Source organism: Volvox carteri, assembly GCF_000143455.1.
Source record: "Volvox carteri f. nagariensis unplaced genomic scaffold VOLCAscaffold_10, whole genome shotgun sequence".
Classification (NCBI taxonomy): Eukaryota; Viridiplantae; Chlorophyta; class Chlorophyceae; order Chlamydomonadales; family Volvocaceae; genus Volvox; species Volvox carteri.
The window spans coordinates 223,824-241,646 of record NW_003307553.1 but is presented as its reverse complement, the minus strand read 5'-3'; the positions used below and the strand labels follow the sequence as shown (position 1 = coordinate 241,646).

The 17,823-nt window shown below is 55.1% G+C and overlaps 2 protein-coding genes across 2 annotated transcripts; both read right to left on the bottom strand.

Annotated features, from left to right (window-relative positions):
- On the bottom strand, window positions 1-5,847 carry VOLCADRAFT_103884 (uncharacterized protein; the record flags this gene model as incomplete). Its single annotated transcript, XM_002948372.1, has 4 exons — window positions 1-1,093; window positions 1,611-3,358; window positions 4,158-4,293; window positions 4,582-5,847. 4 exons carry the CDS (start codon window positions 5,845-5,847, stop codon window positions 767-769), a joined length of 3,477 nt encoding a protein of 1,158 aa, XP_002948418.1. The 3' UTR covers window positions 1-766.
- Window positions 5,848-9,045: 3,198 nt separating this feature from the next.
- VOLCADRAFT_103883 (uncharacterized protein) lies at window positions 9,046-17,641 on the bottom strand. The gene is made up of 9 exons (XM_002948371.1): window positions 15,344-17,641; window positions 15,188-15,205; window positions 14,472-14,625; window positions 13,791-13,916; window positions 12,916-13,298; window positions 12,566-12,686; window positions 10,981-11,312; window positions 10,673-10,768; window positions 9,046-9,776 (listed from the first exon to the last, which is right to left on the bottom strand). The coding sequence occupies exons 1-9, from the start codon at window positions 15,365-15,367 to the stop codon at window positions 9,564-9,566; spliced, it is 1,467 nt and encodes a 488-aa protein (XP_002948417.1). The 5' UTR covers window positions 15,368-17,641; the 3' UTR covers window positions 9,046-9,563.
- Window positions 17,642-17,823: the final 182 nt, after the last annotated feature.

The window sequence follows — 17,823 nt, the reverse complement described above, 5'->3', positions numbered from 1 at the left end:
TTAAGTACATAAATGTACATAAATGGATGAGAATCCATTTAAGAAGTGACATGGCTTTTTTTTTTGAAGTATATGCAAGTATATGTATGAAATCAAGTTTTATGGAGCGCGGCGAGTGCGGCAGCTGGGATCCGATAGTTATGCGGGTGGGAGCTTGTGCATATGTGATGTGAATCCCTTGGGCCTTCGGCTCGTATGGGTAGTCTTACAGGTATGGGGTCACGCACCCCCAACCATGTAACACACACGCACATATGTGATGTTGTGTGAGCTTGTCAGTTGGTAGAGTTTTTTAACACACCTTTTAATCGAGCTGACCATGTCAATAGGGCGTTGCATGTGCATGGGGGAAGATATGTCGTGTGTGCCTTGCATGTATATATGTACCATACGAGATAGGTATGTCGCCAAACAGGTTGCGGATCATTTACGATTGCGCAAGATTGGGTGCCGAAAACAAGCCGAGAATTTGTTGCTGGCTGGCCTATCGCTTTTAAACACAGCGGTGGGTGGGGGGAGCTGGCATGTGCTCTATCACCTACACTAAAAATTGAATACGTAGTTTGCGGATAAAAATGATCGCGCGATTGTGTTGATGTGAATGTGATCTAAGTAATTGATGTGGAGTGGCAATGTGGGTGATGATGGTGGTGAAGAAAACTTATGTCGCGTGTATGGAAATGCATCAAGTCTTAGCGTGCGAAAACGATTATGGCTTTAGGCGGCCTAACTTAATGTCGCCGTGGCAGGGAAGATTTGCATTATCTCAGGAGAAATGCGCTGTGATAGTGGCACTCTTCGTTGTGCCGTAGCCATACGCATGTACGGAGAAGCTGGCGTGCGGCGCGGCGGGGTCGGTTGTGGCAGCAGAGCCTGCGGCAACTCCACTCCTGCTCGAGGGATACACCTTTGCTGCCACTGCTGCTGCTGATGTAGACAGTCGCACCCTTCCTTCACCTCCGGCGGTGGCGAGGCCAGGGGGATAGGGGTCGCCTGCTAGAGGAGTGTGGCGGGCGCTGTGAGGGTACATCACTGAATTCGACGACGGCCGGCGCTGGGTACTTCCCGGGGTTAGCCGCTCGTCCACTCCAACCTGTAACGGACGTGTACAGCAGGCGACGGGCGAGGAGAGCGCAAAAGGTCGTGTGCATGTACGACAAATTTGTAGTGCATGTACGGAACAGCGCCGATTCAGCCACACACGCACACGAACGCGCGCAAAGGGGTTCACAAGGGGAGTGAGGATCGTTCAAGTACCGAAGTATAAGAGGATATAGAGGTAACACAGAAGACGGCAAAAGTAGGAATGTGCTACAGCCATTTCCGCAGCCCGCCTTTCCAAACCTTCTTTTTATACGTGTGGTTTACCTGTGCAGCTCCAACGTACACAGACATTTCAACTAACCCTCCCAACCCGAACACATCCTCGCAATCCCCTACTCGCCCGCATCCAAAACCTACCCCGACACACTCAGACTCAGACGACATACTCAGACGACATACTCAGACGACACACACACCGTCCTCGAAGCCAACAGCACCCCCCATAGTCCCTTCACATGCCCAACAAAACCTCATAAGCCGCATAAGCTGCAGCCATCTCTGCTCACCTCCGGCCTCCGCGGTGGTCCTTCAAACGCCCCAGAGGCAAAGCTGTCCTCGAGCAAGCAGCTCCCGGCTCGGCTGCGGCCCCCAGTCCCCCCACTTGCCTCCTTCGTCAGCTGCTGCGCCATCACACCTGTCGATGCCACCGCTGACCGGACTGACCATGCGCCTGCCAGTTCCCTCATCTCCTCAGGTCCGCCTCCTGACGCCTTCTCCACAGCAGTTGCCCGAGCCTGTCCCGACCCCAGCCTGCCGGAGCGACCCTCCCTGGAGGATCTCAGCAGGTCCGTGACCTCAGACGCCGCCAGCCGCCCCCCTGCCGCCGCCATCCGGGACTCATCCGTCGCTAATCGCGCGTTCCTTGACGCCAACATCGCCGATTCAAGATTGCCCTGCAGCCTAGCCACCTGCGCCACCATTTGAGATGCCGTTCGCCGGGCGCCCTGTAGCTCCCGCCGCAGGCGGTTTGTTTCGGCTGTAGCTGCCTCCACGGCATGTGAGCCACCCCGAGGAGCCGCCTGCAGGTTCAGGGCGGCTTGGGTGGCGGCTCGCACTGCTAGGCTGCACAGCTGCTCGCGGATCGACTCGAGCATGTCCGCGAGGCGAGGCGAATGAGGCGACGTTGTGGCTCCAGCATCGCTGTTGCTGTGTGCCTTTTTTTGTTCCGCCTTGGCCGCTTCTGCTGTCGCTAGCGCCGCTGCAAGCTGGCGGCGAAGGTTCTCGTTCTCCTCATCGGCAGCGTTTGCTTGCTCCAGGGCTCCGCGTGCCAGCTGCTTCGCTGCCGCCAGCCGCAGATGGAGATCGTCATTGAGGGTGGCGGCCGCGGCGGCGGCGGCTGCAGCGGCAGCAGCTTCCTCGCGTGCATTAGCTAACAACTGCTCCACTGCCGCCAGCTGACGGCGCAGACCTTGAATTTCCTGCGCGGTGACATTCGATGCATCGCGCGCCGCCACCTCCGCCGCGGCTAGCCGTGCTCGCAGCGCCTCCTGTTCCCCAGCCGCTGCCAGTACTGCCCCACGCGCCGCATCCACCGCTGCTGCCATCTGCGCCTGCAGGTCCGCCTTTGCCTTAGTTGCTGCACTTGCGGTCTCTACGGCATCGCGGGCGGCCTTCACCGCCGCAGCTAGTTGTGCCTCCAGCTCTTCCTTCTCCTTAGCTGCCGCCTCTGCCGCCTCTTCCGCGGCGGTTTCTGCCGCAGCTAATTGCGCTTGTAGCTCTTTCATTTCCTCCGCTGCCACCTCCGCTGCCTCCACCAGCTGCGCCTGCAGCTTTTCCTTTTCCCGAATCGCTGCCACGACCCCCTGACGTGCTGCAATCTCAGCCAGGGCTCCCCCCAAGTACAATCTCTGCTTCTCCTTATCCCTGATCGCAGCCGCCAACTTTGTCCCCAGCCCCTCAATCTCCACAGCTGCAGCCTCTGCCGCTAGCCGTGACTCCGCCTCCGCAGCCCCTAACCGGGCTTGCAGCTCGCTTACTTGCTGTCTGGAGGCGTCCACGGCCTCACGTGCCTGTCGCCTCTCCTCCGCTAGGAGGCTTCGAAGCTCAGCGAGCTCTCGAGCTGCAGCTTCCTCTGCGACGCGCGCTTTTCGCGCCTCCTCACGCTCTGCCTCCAGCTCCATCCACAGCCTGGAAAAGCTACCGGACAGCTTGGCTCCGCGATTGACGCCGTCAGTGCCTGAGCCTATTGGAGCCTGCGCCCACGCCGGCGCCAGCGTCGGCGAGCCCTTAAGAGTCCCCTGCGGCTGCCGTACTGCTGACGAGGCAAAGGAGGTCGTTGAAGGAGCCAAGCTTGGAGATGATGCCTCGGCGGTTTTGCTAGCCGAATCGACCTGTTGCCGTACCCTGATGTCGTACATGCCGGCGCAGCAAACAACATGAGCCCCCCGGGCGGTTAGAGAGGCGCCTCGTTGCTGGGTTCGTCTTGTTCGATGTGGGTCGCTGACCTTAAAGGGTTCTCCGGTTTCGCCTTACTTAGGTAACACATTAGCACATGCGCAGATGTGCAGACACACCACCCACAACCGCTCATACAACCCTCCCACACCCACATACACACGCACGCACATGTGTATATGGGCACGTGCGGGTATACACGCGTGTGGGTATACATACAAACGCACACGTCACTGCAGCCGCTCGCTCACCCGTCCAGTGCGCGCCACGGCAACCAAGGCGTGCTGGGTTGGGGTACCTCACCGCCAGCTGCTTCACCCGTCTTTCCCTCCACACCCGTACCGGACTTGGTAGGGGTGCCCTCGTCAGCAGCAGTAGCAGCAGTAGTGGCGGCAGTAGTGGCAGCTGTAGTGTCTATGACTGCAACAGCAGTAGCAGCGATGGCAGCGACATCCCCTAGCAAGATATCATCATCCACGTCAGCGCCGTCGTCGCTTTGAATTCGTAAATTTCCTGCGGCAATGATATGTAAAAGAGAGAGACGGCGACGGCGTTTACAATAACCACCATCGCAAACACAACAAGAACAGGTCCCCAAAACATGTCCCTTATGTCCCATGTTTAAACAAGTGAACGAGAACTAATTAAACCAAGCTTACCCGTGCAGCTCCGTGCGGGGCAGGAGATTGAGGCCATGGAACCCGTTGATGGGGACGAGGTACCGCCGCTAATGATGGCGACGACGGACGATGGGGGTTCCTCTGAGGGTGTATTGTTCCTGTCAGTATCCGTATCCTGTTGGAGAGTGGAAACGGGTGAACTGTTAGGGTGATGAAGTGTCAGGCAAACGAGCAGACAGATAGACAGACAGACGGGCAGACAGACAGACAGGAGGCAGGCGGAGGGAAAAGGGTGCTCTTGCTTGTACTGCTGAGCTAGCTGGGTTTTGTATCAGATCTCAGATTGTATAATAGGAGGCGTATGGGGACCTGCGTCATGCTCGTACATATTACTGTACATCTACGCAACAGCCGTACACAACTCATGTCATTTTATTAATGCGCAAAACACACCTGCACCTACCTGCCGCGGCTCCTGAGCTTGACTGCTAGCAGAGCAGTTATGCGTTGCCGCCAGCTGCTGTTGTACTGTTGGGTTGTACGGCAGGAACGGCGTTCCAACTTCGCGGAGCGAAGTGGCGCTTCCCGAGTCATTATCGCCGCAGCTGTCACCGCTGCCGCCATTAATGTCACCGTTGTTGACCCTTATCACGTCGATGCTTTGGCTGCGTGATGATGCCCCTGAAGCTAAGTCCTTCGTGCCGGGCTCCCCCTCCGCTCCCTCCTCCTCTGCTCCCTCCTCCTCTGCTCCCTCCTCCTCTGCTCCCTCCTCCGCCATTCCAATTACGCAGCTGAGTATCACCGTCTTCACTTCACCCTTCCCCTCCATGTCCTTCCACTCGCCCGCCTCCTCGGCTTCTTCCTTCTCCTGCTCCCCCTCTTCCCCCTCTTTTTCCTCTTCCCCCTCTTTTTCCTCTTTCTCCTCTTCCTCCTCCTCGTCTTCGTCTTCCCGTTCCTCATCCTTCTCCACCCCATCGGTAACCTCCGCCTGTGCCTTCCCAGCCTCCATGTCTCCCACCTCATCCGTCACCTTATCCGTCAGGGCCCCTTCCATCCTCCCGCACTTACCTTCCCTCTCCTCGTCCTTCACCTTCACGGCATTATCCACCTCCCCCCCCACAACCTCAGCCTCAGCATCGTTCGGAAGTAAGGCCCTTTGCGCCTCCCCATTAAGGATCGCCAGCACCTCCTGCCAGAGTTCCGCAACCCGCCGCTCCTGCATCTTCGCTGTCTCCTCCTTCCTACACACCTCCTCTTCACTCTCCATGCAGTCATTGCCGTCCTCGCGAACATCCTCGTCCTTTTCCCCGTCTACCTCTACCTCTACCTCTACCTCTACCGCACCCCCCAGCTCCTCTTTAGCCCCCTCCTCCCCGTCCTCTGCATCCACCTCCATGCAGAAGTCATAGTCAAGGCCACGGTTGAAATCCAAGTACGTGTCGTGCCGGGTCTCAGGGTCGGGTCGGAGGTCATTGATGCCAAGGTAATTTTGGCTGCGGTCGGGGTTGCCTTTTAAAAGATTGGGGCTGGGAAGACTGGAGTCGGACCCGGAGTTAGGGCCCTTGTCAAGATCGAGCGTGCCTTCACCCTGGTCCTCGTCCTGAACTTCGGCCACTTGGATCGCCGTCGTCACCGCCGTTGTTGTTGTCGACGTCGCCATGCTCGCCGCGGTGGCGACGATGGGGCGGGCTGTGTCCCATGATGACTCGGACGGGCTCACAGCTTGCATTGCTGCTGCTGCGGCGGCGGCGCCGGCTGCTGCTGCTCCTACTGCTACTGCCGCTGCTGCTGCTACTCCTGCTGCTGCTGCTGTTGCTGTTGCTGCTCCTGTTCCCGCGACTTGTTGGTTGGTTTGTTCTTCCGTCTCGTTGCCGCCGCTACTGTTGCCCTGAGCGGCAGGGATGGGGTTAGGTTGGCCAGTTGGCAACCTCTTGGTAAATTTCATGGAGGATTGAAAGAACCGGCCGTACGGCTGCATGGTGACAAGGCAAATGAACGGTCGCTCTCTCAGGCACTGGGAGGTCGCCCGTTGTCATGAACTCGTCATGAAGTCCTTGCCTGCGCTCGTTAAAAAGCTTACGGAAAAGCTGTACGGCAGCAACTGCCGTTGCGGTGGCAACCCGAACAACGCGAAATCACACACAACAGATATAATATCGGCATGATTCGCACAATATCGCGTATGATTCCATCTTTTGATTTAAACACGAGCTGAAGAAAAACAACATTGCCGACACGTACATACATACAGGTATACATGTATACATGCATACATACTGACAGGCGCTCACCCACAGGGAAGAAGCCGTATAGCCCGTCACAGCGGCCAATGCCGTCCCGACAGTCAAGCAGCCGACGATGGCAGCTGTCCGCTTCAGGTTGCCCCCACGCGCTCGGTTGACGTTTGAAGGTGCCAGGATGGCGCTGACTGTGACGGGGATTTCAAAGGCGTGTGCGACGACGTAACCTTACTAAAGACGTAAAGCAACGCTACGCTGGCGTGAGGGCGTGTATGCGTGCGTGACCCCTGACGAGGCAATAGAAAGCGGCTAGGAGAACTCCTCCCTTTCGCCCGATGAGGCAGCCGTGGCAGTCCGCGGCATCACGAATCGGCGGGAGAAGCAGCCTTGCCTGTACTACCTGTATTACGGTGGTGAAAGGCGTCCATTACGAAGTCGTTGCAAAGACACGTGCTTGCAATTGCTTAACGGGACGTCGACAGCAGTGGTCGAAACAGCTGTTTCAGCTGTATCGTTTTTATGAGATCTAATGTAATGAAGAAGATTCAGTATCTTTCTGTTTGGGGCGATGCATCTGGGTGGGCTGTGAGCTTACTGAGCAGGCCTTGAGGACCGGCGGACGCTTCCGCGCACGTATCATGGCTGAGACTGTCAAGCAAGATACTTTTTATGCATCTGAATTGGATGGAGTGCTGGTAGGCTTGCTTTACCTTACTTAACTTACCTCGGCGTACTTGTCCTACGAAAAGTGCGACTGAACTTGACACGTTGCTGAGAACGGTTCATAGAAACTTAGGAAATCAACTGTAAGGAAAGAACATCGCTTGAATAAAGCAACGTTTTCATTACAAGTACCGTGAAGCACCTTCCGGTACCTACACCGCAAAATGGAAGGCAGAGAGCGGGCCTTACGATCAACCGCTGCGAAAGCCCGCAACCCTACCTGGAAGCATCGCCAACAAAAACGTCATCACATAATAAATCAAGCACGAATTATTTATTTATGACGTCTGTTTATTATTTGGATAAATCCACACCATGTGGGCTTAGAGTGTTTGTTAGTTGAAGCGTTTCCAACGTTGATTACGAAGGCATCGTTTCTGCATATACTTTTAAGGCAGACACCATCCTCTAAATTTAATCCTAATTTTTAAGGTTTTACTTATCTTCCTGCAATGCACTGCTTGCGTCTCCTCAGTTCTCAGCTTTCAAACTTCCTTCACCAGCACCGCAAACCAGTGCCAGCTGATGATCAGTTGAAATTGGAATTTACATACATCCCGTTATCAGGCGGGTTATGCATAAGCACGTACTTCGAGTAACAGGTCATCAAGGTTTCCGCCATGCTTCCCGGCCCTAGGTTTTCGGCTTTTCCCCCCCAAACCTATGAAAACATCAGCTCGCTAGAGTTACAGCAAAAGCCACAACATGTGAATCCATCCAAACCAAGTCGTATAGCCAACAAGGGCGTGTACGCGGGCTTCAGGTCGGGTACCCCAACGCCCGCCGGAGAAAGGCGAGCCGCAGCGTATCCGTTTACACAAAAAAGTACCCTTCAGAACAGCCATGCAGACGGCAACTTCAAGCATCATACCCACAACACATTATTAGATTGCTTTAATGGCCGGATGCGAAGACAGTCATGGATACCTCGCCACGGAGGTGCGCATACGGACCCCGTAAAGTTTGTATAGTTGTGTGTGGTTGCTACAGTGAACTCCAAATTCGTGAAGGGTTTATATAGGAGAAGACTCGTAAAGACTGTACAGTTGTTAACTGGAGCCCGATCGGCTCTAGTGCAACAACCTTAGTGGGTGCCAACCGCACAACCCAACTCGGGAAGATTCGCTCACCAAGCGTGGCTCTGGAGCAAAAGATGCAACAGACGTCGCCACATTCCTGCGGCTGCACAACAGCAACAACAAGCATGATGTCCGCTGGGTCAAGGGGGTAGATATCTCTACGTACGGACAGTGCAGGACTGGCAACCCCACATGGGGCTGTGGGAGCCGCCTGACAACCAACAGGACGGCCACGGTGTTATGACAGGCACCCACTCAATGGAGAGCTGGGTGATGCTGGCGGAGGCATTGGTGCGGGTGCGGCCCTTGGTGGTGGACGTGGAGACCATGGTCGGGTCTGTAGGTGTGTAGGTTGTCAGGTGGCTGCCACCGCCCCATGTAGAGCTGCCAGCCCTGCACTGTCCGCCTAGAGATACCAGCGGACAATATGCTTCTTGTTATTGCCTAGCTCCAGAGCCACGCTTGGTGAGCGAGTCCTGGATGATGGAGCTGTCCAAGCTGGTTCTGGTTCTCATCAGAGGTGCAGGAGGGCCTGCGGCACGATGCTGCAGCTGTCCACGTGGTAGTAAACATCCACCTTGGCCATGCCACTTTGAACCATCCCGCCTTGGTCAACTTTTATAGAGTTGGTTCGGCTCCCCAGCTGCCAATCCTTGGGATGATGTTCGCCACACCTTCGTGAACGGATTCCTAGCCCGCAGTGGCTGCTTCAGTTTGTATGTATGGATATCAGCTTGCCATTGCGGGTCATGTTCGAACCAGAAGCCGTCCATGGTGGAAGTGTGCCGCTCCTGCCGCATTGTGCTCCAGCATCACTTTCTTCTTACCTTATACCTTGTGGTGCAACCCAGCCACTGTTTGAGCATTGCCGATATCACCGGACTTCCTGCCTGACTTCCATCCCGTCATCATCATCGTCATCGAGTCAGCACACATACACACACACACCACCCACATACACGAACCATGCCAGTACCATCGGCAGAGGTGATGTAGGCCTGTATCGCCATCACCGACATCGGCGATACAAAATGCATCATTGCAAGCTCACCATCACCCCCAGTTGCCGAGTCACCCTCCTGATCCTATTCACCTCCCGCCCCACCTCATCCCACAATGCCACCCTCTGTAGTGCCTCCTTCCTCCTGCCTTCCCTCATAATCCCTAAAGCCCTGTTATAACCGCTCACCGTTGCGACCCGCTTCTTTCCGCCTTTCTCTCTCCTCTTCCGCTCTGCACGAATAATCCTCCTCCCTTCCCCCCGACCTCCTCCCCCACAACCGGCCAAAACTCTCCTCCCGGAGTTGGCCCTCCGGCCCACCTCGTGACACTTCCTGCCTCAACCTCCCACTTGAGAAATCCCTACCAGCCAACCCAACACCTCTACTACAGAAAAAGATTAATCAGGGTCGTCGCTCCCATCGCTGCTCCCCAAGGAGCCACACACGGCCCTGGCTAATCCCATCCATATCGTCATCGAAGCCGCCGTCCTCATCGTCACTGTTGACCTTGTTCAGGCGGACCAGGTAGAGGTCTGCCGGGGAGGCCTCCCGCCCCAGAAGTGCCCGCCAAGTGCGCTCGTCGCACACTCCACTCTCCGGGATGGAGCTGCAGCTCTGAGGAACAGGAGGTGGATGAGCAGGAAGAGGAACAGGAGGAGGAGGAGGAGAAAGAGGAACAGGAGGAGGAGGAGGAGAAAGAGTGGATCAGGTCGAGGAGGAGGTGGAGGAGAATGAAGAGGAACAGGAACATGAGAATGAGAATGAGGAGGAGGAGGAGGAGGACGGGGAATGCAGTGGGGGTTTTGAGATGTGGATGTGGATGCAGAAATAGACCAACAAACCTAGAAGGAGGGTAGGGGTAGGGGTCAGAATAAAGATGAATGATCGAGGGGCGGAAACGGAGGATATATTGTTACTTGGGCCTCAGGTGCGTCTGAGCGTCAGCTTTGTAATCTGGAGTGAAGCGGCGATAGGTGTGTGGAGGTGCCACAACACCGTTGTTAAGGTTAGGGTTCATCCACAAAACCTGTGCGAGAGAAAGAAACTAGATAAGATAAATAATAGATAGATAGATGGATGGACAGATAGATAGATAGATAGATAGATAGATAGATAGATAGATAGATAGATAGATAGATAGATAGATAGATGAATAGATAAAAAGATAAAAGGATGGACGGTCATTCTCGTGCAAGCTGCTTGAGCTCAGAGCTGTTTCGCCAGAGGCAGCAACGAGCTTGGAGTAACATGACCAAGAATAAATGCGTACAATAAAATGATGTCCCGGGTGGAAGAAAACGGTCGCACTGAGCCTTGAACGAACCAACGAACATCTAGCACCCAAACTGCCAACTGTCAACCGTGGGGGCCTTCTACTAGACCAGCCAACGAGCGACTGTATTGCGTAATCACCTGTTTACCAAACCAACCAAATCCGTCACAGCTTCAACCACCATCACCCACTAAAACCTCCAACCGTCGCAACTACCTCAGGTTTTAACCAACCTAACCTGGAAATACTTGAGTGCAGTCAAAGTGGCGTCTCCGAACTGCCACCAGCGCATGTCGTCTTCACCACAGTAGAAGCCGCTGTTGGCAAGGGCTACCTGGAGGATACCGCCGTACAATGCCGTACAATTGTGTGTGGTTATTACAGTGGGCTCCAGACTTACGAAGAGTAAAGCCAGCTGGCCAGCCAGCTGGCCGCACAATGTCAGAATGACACCCGGTAGTGCTCTGTAACGAACATCTTGCCCGCACGACACAGAGCCAGACCAGGCGGCACATGCAATACGTACACACATACAGACACACGCACCTGCATTGCATGCACCTCCCTCCCTCCATCACCGTCCATCAGCACAGGCCATTTCGTCAGGTCAGCAGGAGCAGCAGCGGCAGGGGCTGTGCTGGTGGTGGTGGTGGAAATTCTCGCTGACGACGCTGGCGATGGTTGCGACGATGCAGGTTCAGCGGTGGCGGTGGTAGCTGTGGCGACGCCGCTGTTCGACAGCGCAGCCGCCCGGGCGTACAGCTCCTCTGCCACCTCGACCCCCAGCAGGGCCGTCCACGTGGGGCGATCCACAACTCCAGTTTCCGGCAGTCGCTCAGAAGCCTGGAACGACAGGACTGCCGCGAGCGTCCCCTCACCTGAGCCCTCGTGTGCAGGTTTCCGATGGGGAGCCGCAATACCGACCAAGTCCCGACAAGGGGTGGCAGCATTAGGGTAGCAACATTAGGGTAGTAGTAGTAGTAGCAGCAGCAGCAGCAGCCGTAGCAGCACACCACAGCAGCAGCACCATCACCACCACCACACAACAAGAAACAGTAGCAGAAGCGGGCAAAAATAGCGGCAGAAATAAAAAAACGCACAGTACCAGCAGGCAAAAAAGCGGCAGTAAAACACACAGCATCTTAAACAGGACACAAAAAGACTGTCCTATCTTCTTAGTTTTCTTCACTCAAATATTGCAACAGTTACTCTTACTCACGCCCTTCCCCCTTTTTTCCACCCTCTTGGTTTGTCCCCCATCCTTTTACCAGGTTCATATCCAAGTCTCACCTCCACCCACCCCCTCAAACGCCCTATCCCCTCTACATGCTAGACATCTTCGCGTCTGCATCTTCCCCGCGTTCCAGATGTCCGCCGGTATGTATGTTGTTACAGGGTGGTTAACTTCGCCAGCGGCCCCTTTCCCGGGGCAGTCCCTGCTCTCCCCTGCTAGAGGGGCACCCTAATCCGTCACCCCATCCGACTTCAGAATGCATTCGTTAGGTTCAGCAACTCACCACCAACACACAACCAAATCTAAAGGATAAACGGTGCATCAACTTAGTTCCTGGTCAGCTCGCAAGTTGATTTTATCACGTCCTACATCGTCCATATGATGGGGGGCCACCTCCCATTTCATCACTCCTCAAACACCCGAGGAGCCGGCAGGCGGATTTGAACCCGGGTGGGCAGGGAGCAGAAGTCAGGCCTTAACCTCTGCCAGCCGCCTGCCTGCCAGCCGCCGGTATGTATGTCTGTTGCCCATAGGCTCCCTAGCTAATGTTCGTAATCTAAAACCTGTTCGGGTTTGCGGATCCCTTTCCCCCTCGTAATAGAGGGTAATAAATCAGAGCAGCGATCTGCGACTTGTGTTATCGTGCCCAAGTCCGCAGCCCGGGGGCCCATCCGGTCGGCCGTCAGGAACGCTGGTGGTGCAACAGCACGGTGCCCGGCCTATCCAGCCCTTCGCCCTCTCACCCGAGGTTGAGCCCTCGAGCGTCAAACCTCCGCCCGCACACCTTCCGCCGTCCCACCTTCCGCCCTCCCACCTCCTCCCCTCCCCTCCCCTCCCCTCCCCTCCCCTCCCCTGCACTCCCCTCCCCTCCCCTCCCCTCCCCGCCACATCCCTCACCGAAGAACCAGTTCTCCATGTCGTCATCCCCAGGGAAGAAGCCCCGCTGCTCCAGACACGTGTGCAGACGGGACAGCCAGTAGATGTCGTCATCGCCCTGCACCAGCTCTGGTGGCGGGTCCTGGAGGGGGGCCGGAGAGGAGGACGAGGACGAGGAGGAAATACATGCGCGCAAAGTCAAGGGGAAAAAGAACAACGTCCATAGCGGTGAGGCGGAGAGGAGGAGGAGGAGGACGGCCAGCGTCGGGGAGGAGGTTTACTTGATATTCAGGTCATACGTTTTCTCCAAAAAGGACTTATTCGGGCCTAATGGCCTAAACAGGCTATCCAGGAAGTCACATCTCCCGCACCGTGGGCGCTGCCTTCGCAACCTCCACGGGCAGATCAACCGCTGCCACTGCCGGATCACCTTCCGCCGCCTCCGCTGCCGTAGTCGTTGACGTGTACGACACTGAGGCCGTCGCTGACGCCGTCACAGCGGTAAACCCGCCCTTGGTGTCGAACAGCAAGGAGGGCTGTGGTAACGGCGGTGCAGGCGACGTCGCCGCCGCTGAGGCCGAAGCGGGCGCCGGAGGCGGAGGCAGATTTGGGATGTCGAAATTGTTGATGGCCAGGATGTCCCCGGTGTCAACTGCAGAAACGGCTGCTGCGATGGAGGCTGCGGCGGCAGCGCTGGCGGGATGCGGCGCAGCGGCGGCGGCGGACTTGAAGAGATCAGCCAGCGAGGAAAAGGCTGCGATGTGGCGGTTGGTTGGGGTAATGGCCAACGGCCAACAGTGGGGCGATGGCGGTAAAGATGTTTAAAGAAGACGCACATCCCAACGCCGCTCAAATCACGAACGCACCCTCAAATTTCAAACAAAGCCAAAGCTCTGAAAGCGGCCACATCGAGGCCCCATGGCCCTAAACCAACTCCCAACTCCCGACAGAAAACTAAGCACCCAAACCAGATTGACCCAGATCGACCCCCGGGCGTGGCCTACCCCGGAACACGACCTGACAAATATAAACAGAATTCTAACTCGAAATTAACGGTACAGGAACTTCAAAAAGGTTCGAGCATCTTATGCCATTCCTTGCCACGCACATGAGGCACGTTCGGGGAGCATCCCGGCATCCTATGAGCATCCCATCACAAGTTGTGCTGAGGCCCTTTGTTGACACACAATTTGCTTGACGACAGCTAACTAAAGCGTCCCAAGACTTTGACTTTGACTGCACACACCTGGTACATCTGGAGAACTGCTGGAGGCGCTATTTGGGGTGGGACGAGTAGAGGCGGACGGCGCCACGGGAGAGGGAGAGGGAGCCGAAGCCGCATTCCGACTGGCTGCCTGAAGGAAGGAACTTCCTGCACCAGCCACAGGACGGGATACCGTTTGGGACTGCGGAGAAGATTGCGGTGGCATTGCCGCGACCGGAGACGACGGTGAGAGCTGCGGCAGCGAGGCTGGGTGCTGCTGTACAGCACATAGGAATAAATTATGAGGAGGGAAGGCAAAAGCAGGAGCGTGGAGGGGAGCGGGTCTTGGGTTGTCGTGAGGAGCCGTCAAGGGATTTCGCTATGGTAAGGATGCGTAGTGTTTTCTTGGCGGTCTGGCTTAGACGCCTAGCTGTTTAATTTGTTTAACACTGATGGCAGCTTGTTGGAGCTGCCTTTATATGCGCCCAGCAGCAACCTCTCAGTAACTCTCCACGCACATGTCCTATATATTTGTCCCAAACAGATGTCGAATCCGGAAGGCGCTCCCCATTCTTCCCTCTTACCCTCCATGCCTTCTCCTTTCCACAAACCACAAACCTTTGTCCATCGGTGGCTATCAACACGCTCGCTACCGTAACCATCAACCCATCCCGACAGGCTGGCACTTTTCACTTGACCTCGCACCGACGCTGCGGACTTTACCTTGTGACAAGGTCTGACCAGAAGGTATCACTTGTAGGCCAGAGAGGCGTACTACCATGTCTAGCAGCACGCGCTGTTGGTCCAACAGCTTGTCCACCTGATTTCGCGCCGCAGCCAGCTCCGATAGCAAGAATCGCTCGCGGTCAATATAGGCCTGAGACACGTTGCACCATAACGAGATGGCTGGGAAGCCTCCCTTGCAGCAATACGCGGATTGCGAGGAACCCAAGCCCGTCCTTTGCGACTTGCCGGTACTGACCTGAAGCTCCGCGCTGGCGGAATGACGATCGGCTTGCTCATAGGAATCATGGTGTCCTTTGTGCTCTTTTTTTGCAAACATCGTGACGGATATAGCGCGCCCGCAAGTTCCGATGAGCATGTGAGACGCGTAGCGCTTCGGTGTGTTGCCATAAGGGGAAGCTATCCTGCATTTTTGTTTTTCGGAATGAGGAATAGCGCCAATCAGCGGTGGCCTCAACCTTAACATCGTTACTGATGTGGATATTTTCCAATGAGTACGCAGCTGCGCTATCCAAGAAATGCAGTTCAACGTAATGTTCCTCCGGAACAATTACATTCTGGACTTGGAATCTCGCTTGGAGGACCAAAAAGATTACCCGTGGTTCGTTGTTTAACCGTTAGATGCCGTATTGCAACTCTCAACCCTGACCCGATCACCACAACTTAGGCAAGCGTCCAGGCAACGGCAAATGCACCGTAACCTTGATAAACACCTGCGTATCAGCAGAGCGCCAAGGGATTGAGTCCTTGGAACCAGCCCAGTCCAAACTCGTCAGGCCGCACCCTACGTACCTACTACCCTGACCTCTTCAAGAATCGTTGCGAGGGAAAGCTGGGCACGCGAGACGCACCTCGCTCCGTTTAGCTAAAGCCATAATGAAGCAGTAATGCAGCTCAGCTGCGGCTTCATTCTCCCTTGGATCGGAGCGCGCGATGTAGGAACCAGCTAACGTGCAGGGCGCGAATACCAATCATGGTCGGCGGGGGAGGACGTATAAGTCTCGCAGCTCACATATTACCAAAGCACCGCAATGAAGGATCTTGCGGCCGTACATTCGTACAGCCAGCTGACATCTTAGCTCCCTGCCTGCCAAAGAGAAGAGGGTCAATGTGGCCATGTGTTCATTGCAAATGGCGCTTCCTTCCTTCAGTACCATCGACATGGCGACCAAAACCCAGTCTCCGAAAATATGAGCCAATGCATCCGACCAAATTTCAAAGACCAAAACCAGGCTGATGCCAAACTCCTCTTGTACGGCACGTCAGTTCCATGTTGGCAGCATCTGTCGGCATTTTGCAGCTTTCCCGACGTGACACCATGAATGCCGACAAATCATCTTTTTACCTCTCCTGAATTCCAACTAGCACCAACTACGCGAAGCTTTCCGTGCAGACCGAAACCAACACGGCGAACACGTCAAGTTGAAACAAAGCCAGCAGAACCTGCCACCCGCATCGTGCAACAGTACGGCAATGCACCTCGCTCATTATCCGCATCACCCGCCGTATACAATCCGTACGGGCACCGCACGGATCGAACCGTCTCTCGTCAGCAGCTAGCTGCGAGTTCACCAAACATGCGCGTACGACACTATCATGCGCCGCGCGTCAAAGCCTGCAACACGTGCAACTCATGCCGTACATATGCTGTCCGACGTGGCGCCACGGCATCAGTTGTCCGTCTTCTTGGTCCCGTACAACCAACAGCACCGTACAACTCCCAACTCCCAACCGCCAAACGTATGCCATAGCCAAGCCACAATGCCAGCCAGCCAGCCAACTTGCCTCATGCCCGCACCCGTATGTCTTTGATGCATGTCTTTTATACGTTATGCACCCAAATCCAACCGACAATCAGCATAACCGCCAACCGCTAAGAAGGACATTCGTTAACCGAATATCCTGTTTTGGCAACTCGCCAACTCACTCGTCCAGCTCGTCTGAAAGCAAAAGCAAAAAGATTAGCCAACATCTCTATTTGCATCCATAGATGAACCGCTGCTCTCGTGTGACACGAATATGCATGCATACACACATACATACACGCATACATACATACATACATACATACATACATACATACATACATACATACATACATACATACATACATACATACATACATACATACATACATACGTACGTACATACATACATACATACATACATACATACAAAACCTACAGAAGACACCGCAATGGCGAACATTATGAGGGCGCTTGTACCGAAACGGGAGGTTATACAGATATATGTGTGCCGTACAGACGATACCTTCGCCCCAGCTTTTGCACACGCTTCTTGCCGCACGATACAGGTACGGCTCGTCAGTCCAACAAAAGCGGCTTAGATTAATTTATTAGTCTGCAGACACCAAAACAGCGAAAACCAGGTCCCATCAAGTCCCATCGGGCGTTTCTCAAAATAGGTTTAGTTATGTTTAGTCAGTACAGCCCAAAAATACGGCAGGAAGAGCGCGCAGAAACTGATAACAACACGACAGAAAATACGTCACACACAATCTGGGAGAAAGAAAAAACCCCAGGGTGTCGCAGAAAAAACTCCTGCACACGATAAAGGTTTTAGCTGTAGCAGCAATTATTCTAAAAGCAGTTGCCGACGGTGGCAACACACTGACGTACAGACAGAAGTCTAGGGCATAGACTAGAAGCACAAGCTAGCGAAATGGACCAACAGCTATGTACGACAGTACGGCGGGATCATACTGCGACAGCGCAGCGCCGCCTTGTTATCACGCGTGCATTCTGCTACCGACCGCCAAATAACTGCATGGGCGATGTCAAGGGGGCGGCCAAAGAGAGGCACTTTCCCCCGCACCCGCCGGAGAAAGGAAACGCAGCCAGCCGGCGCTGGGACGTCTGCATAAAAACAGTTTTGCGTAAATAACTCAGAATGACCAAAATTGGATATTCCAAGGGGGAGAAACGGAGGCCCCGAAACCAAACCCGCAGACCTCTCACCCTCCTCCCTCCCTCCCCCCTCCCATCGATGTCGACTTCCCCTCCCGCGTGATCCCATTACGCCATTAACGACGGAATCTGACCGAGACAGAGAAGAACCCTTGAGCCAATTAACATGTTCCACCTCATTTTTATGCCATTTACTTTGCATCGGACTCAATGAAGTCGACACCGCAGCCTCCCTCCCTCCCTCCCCCTCCCTCCCCTCCCTCCCCTCCTCCCCCCCCCCTCCCTCCCTTCTCTCTCTCTCTCACAGACACTCTCTCTCTCTTTTCTTTCTTTCCAGCATACCAAAGGAGTACCACACGTGCTCGTCCCGCTCCGGCGTCAACCTCCTGCAAGCCGCCCTCTTC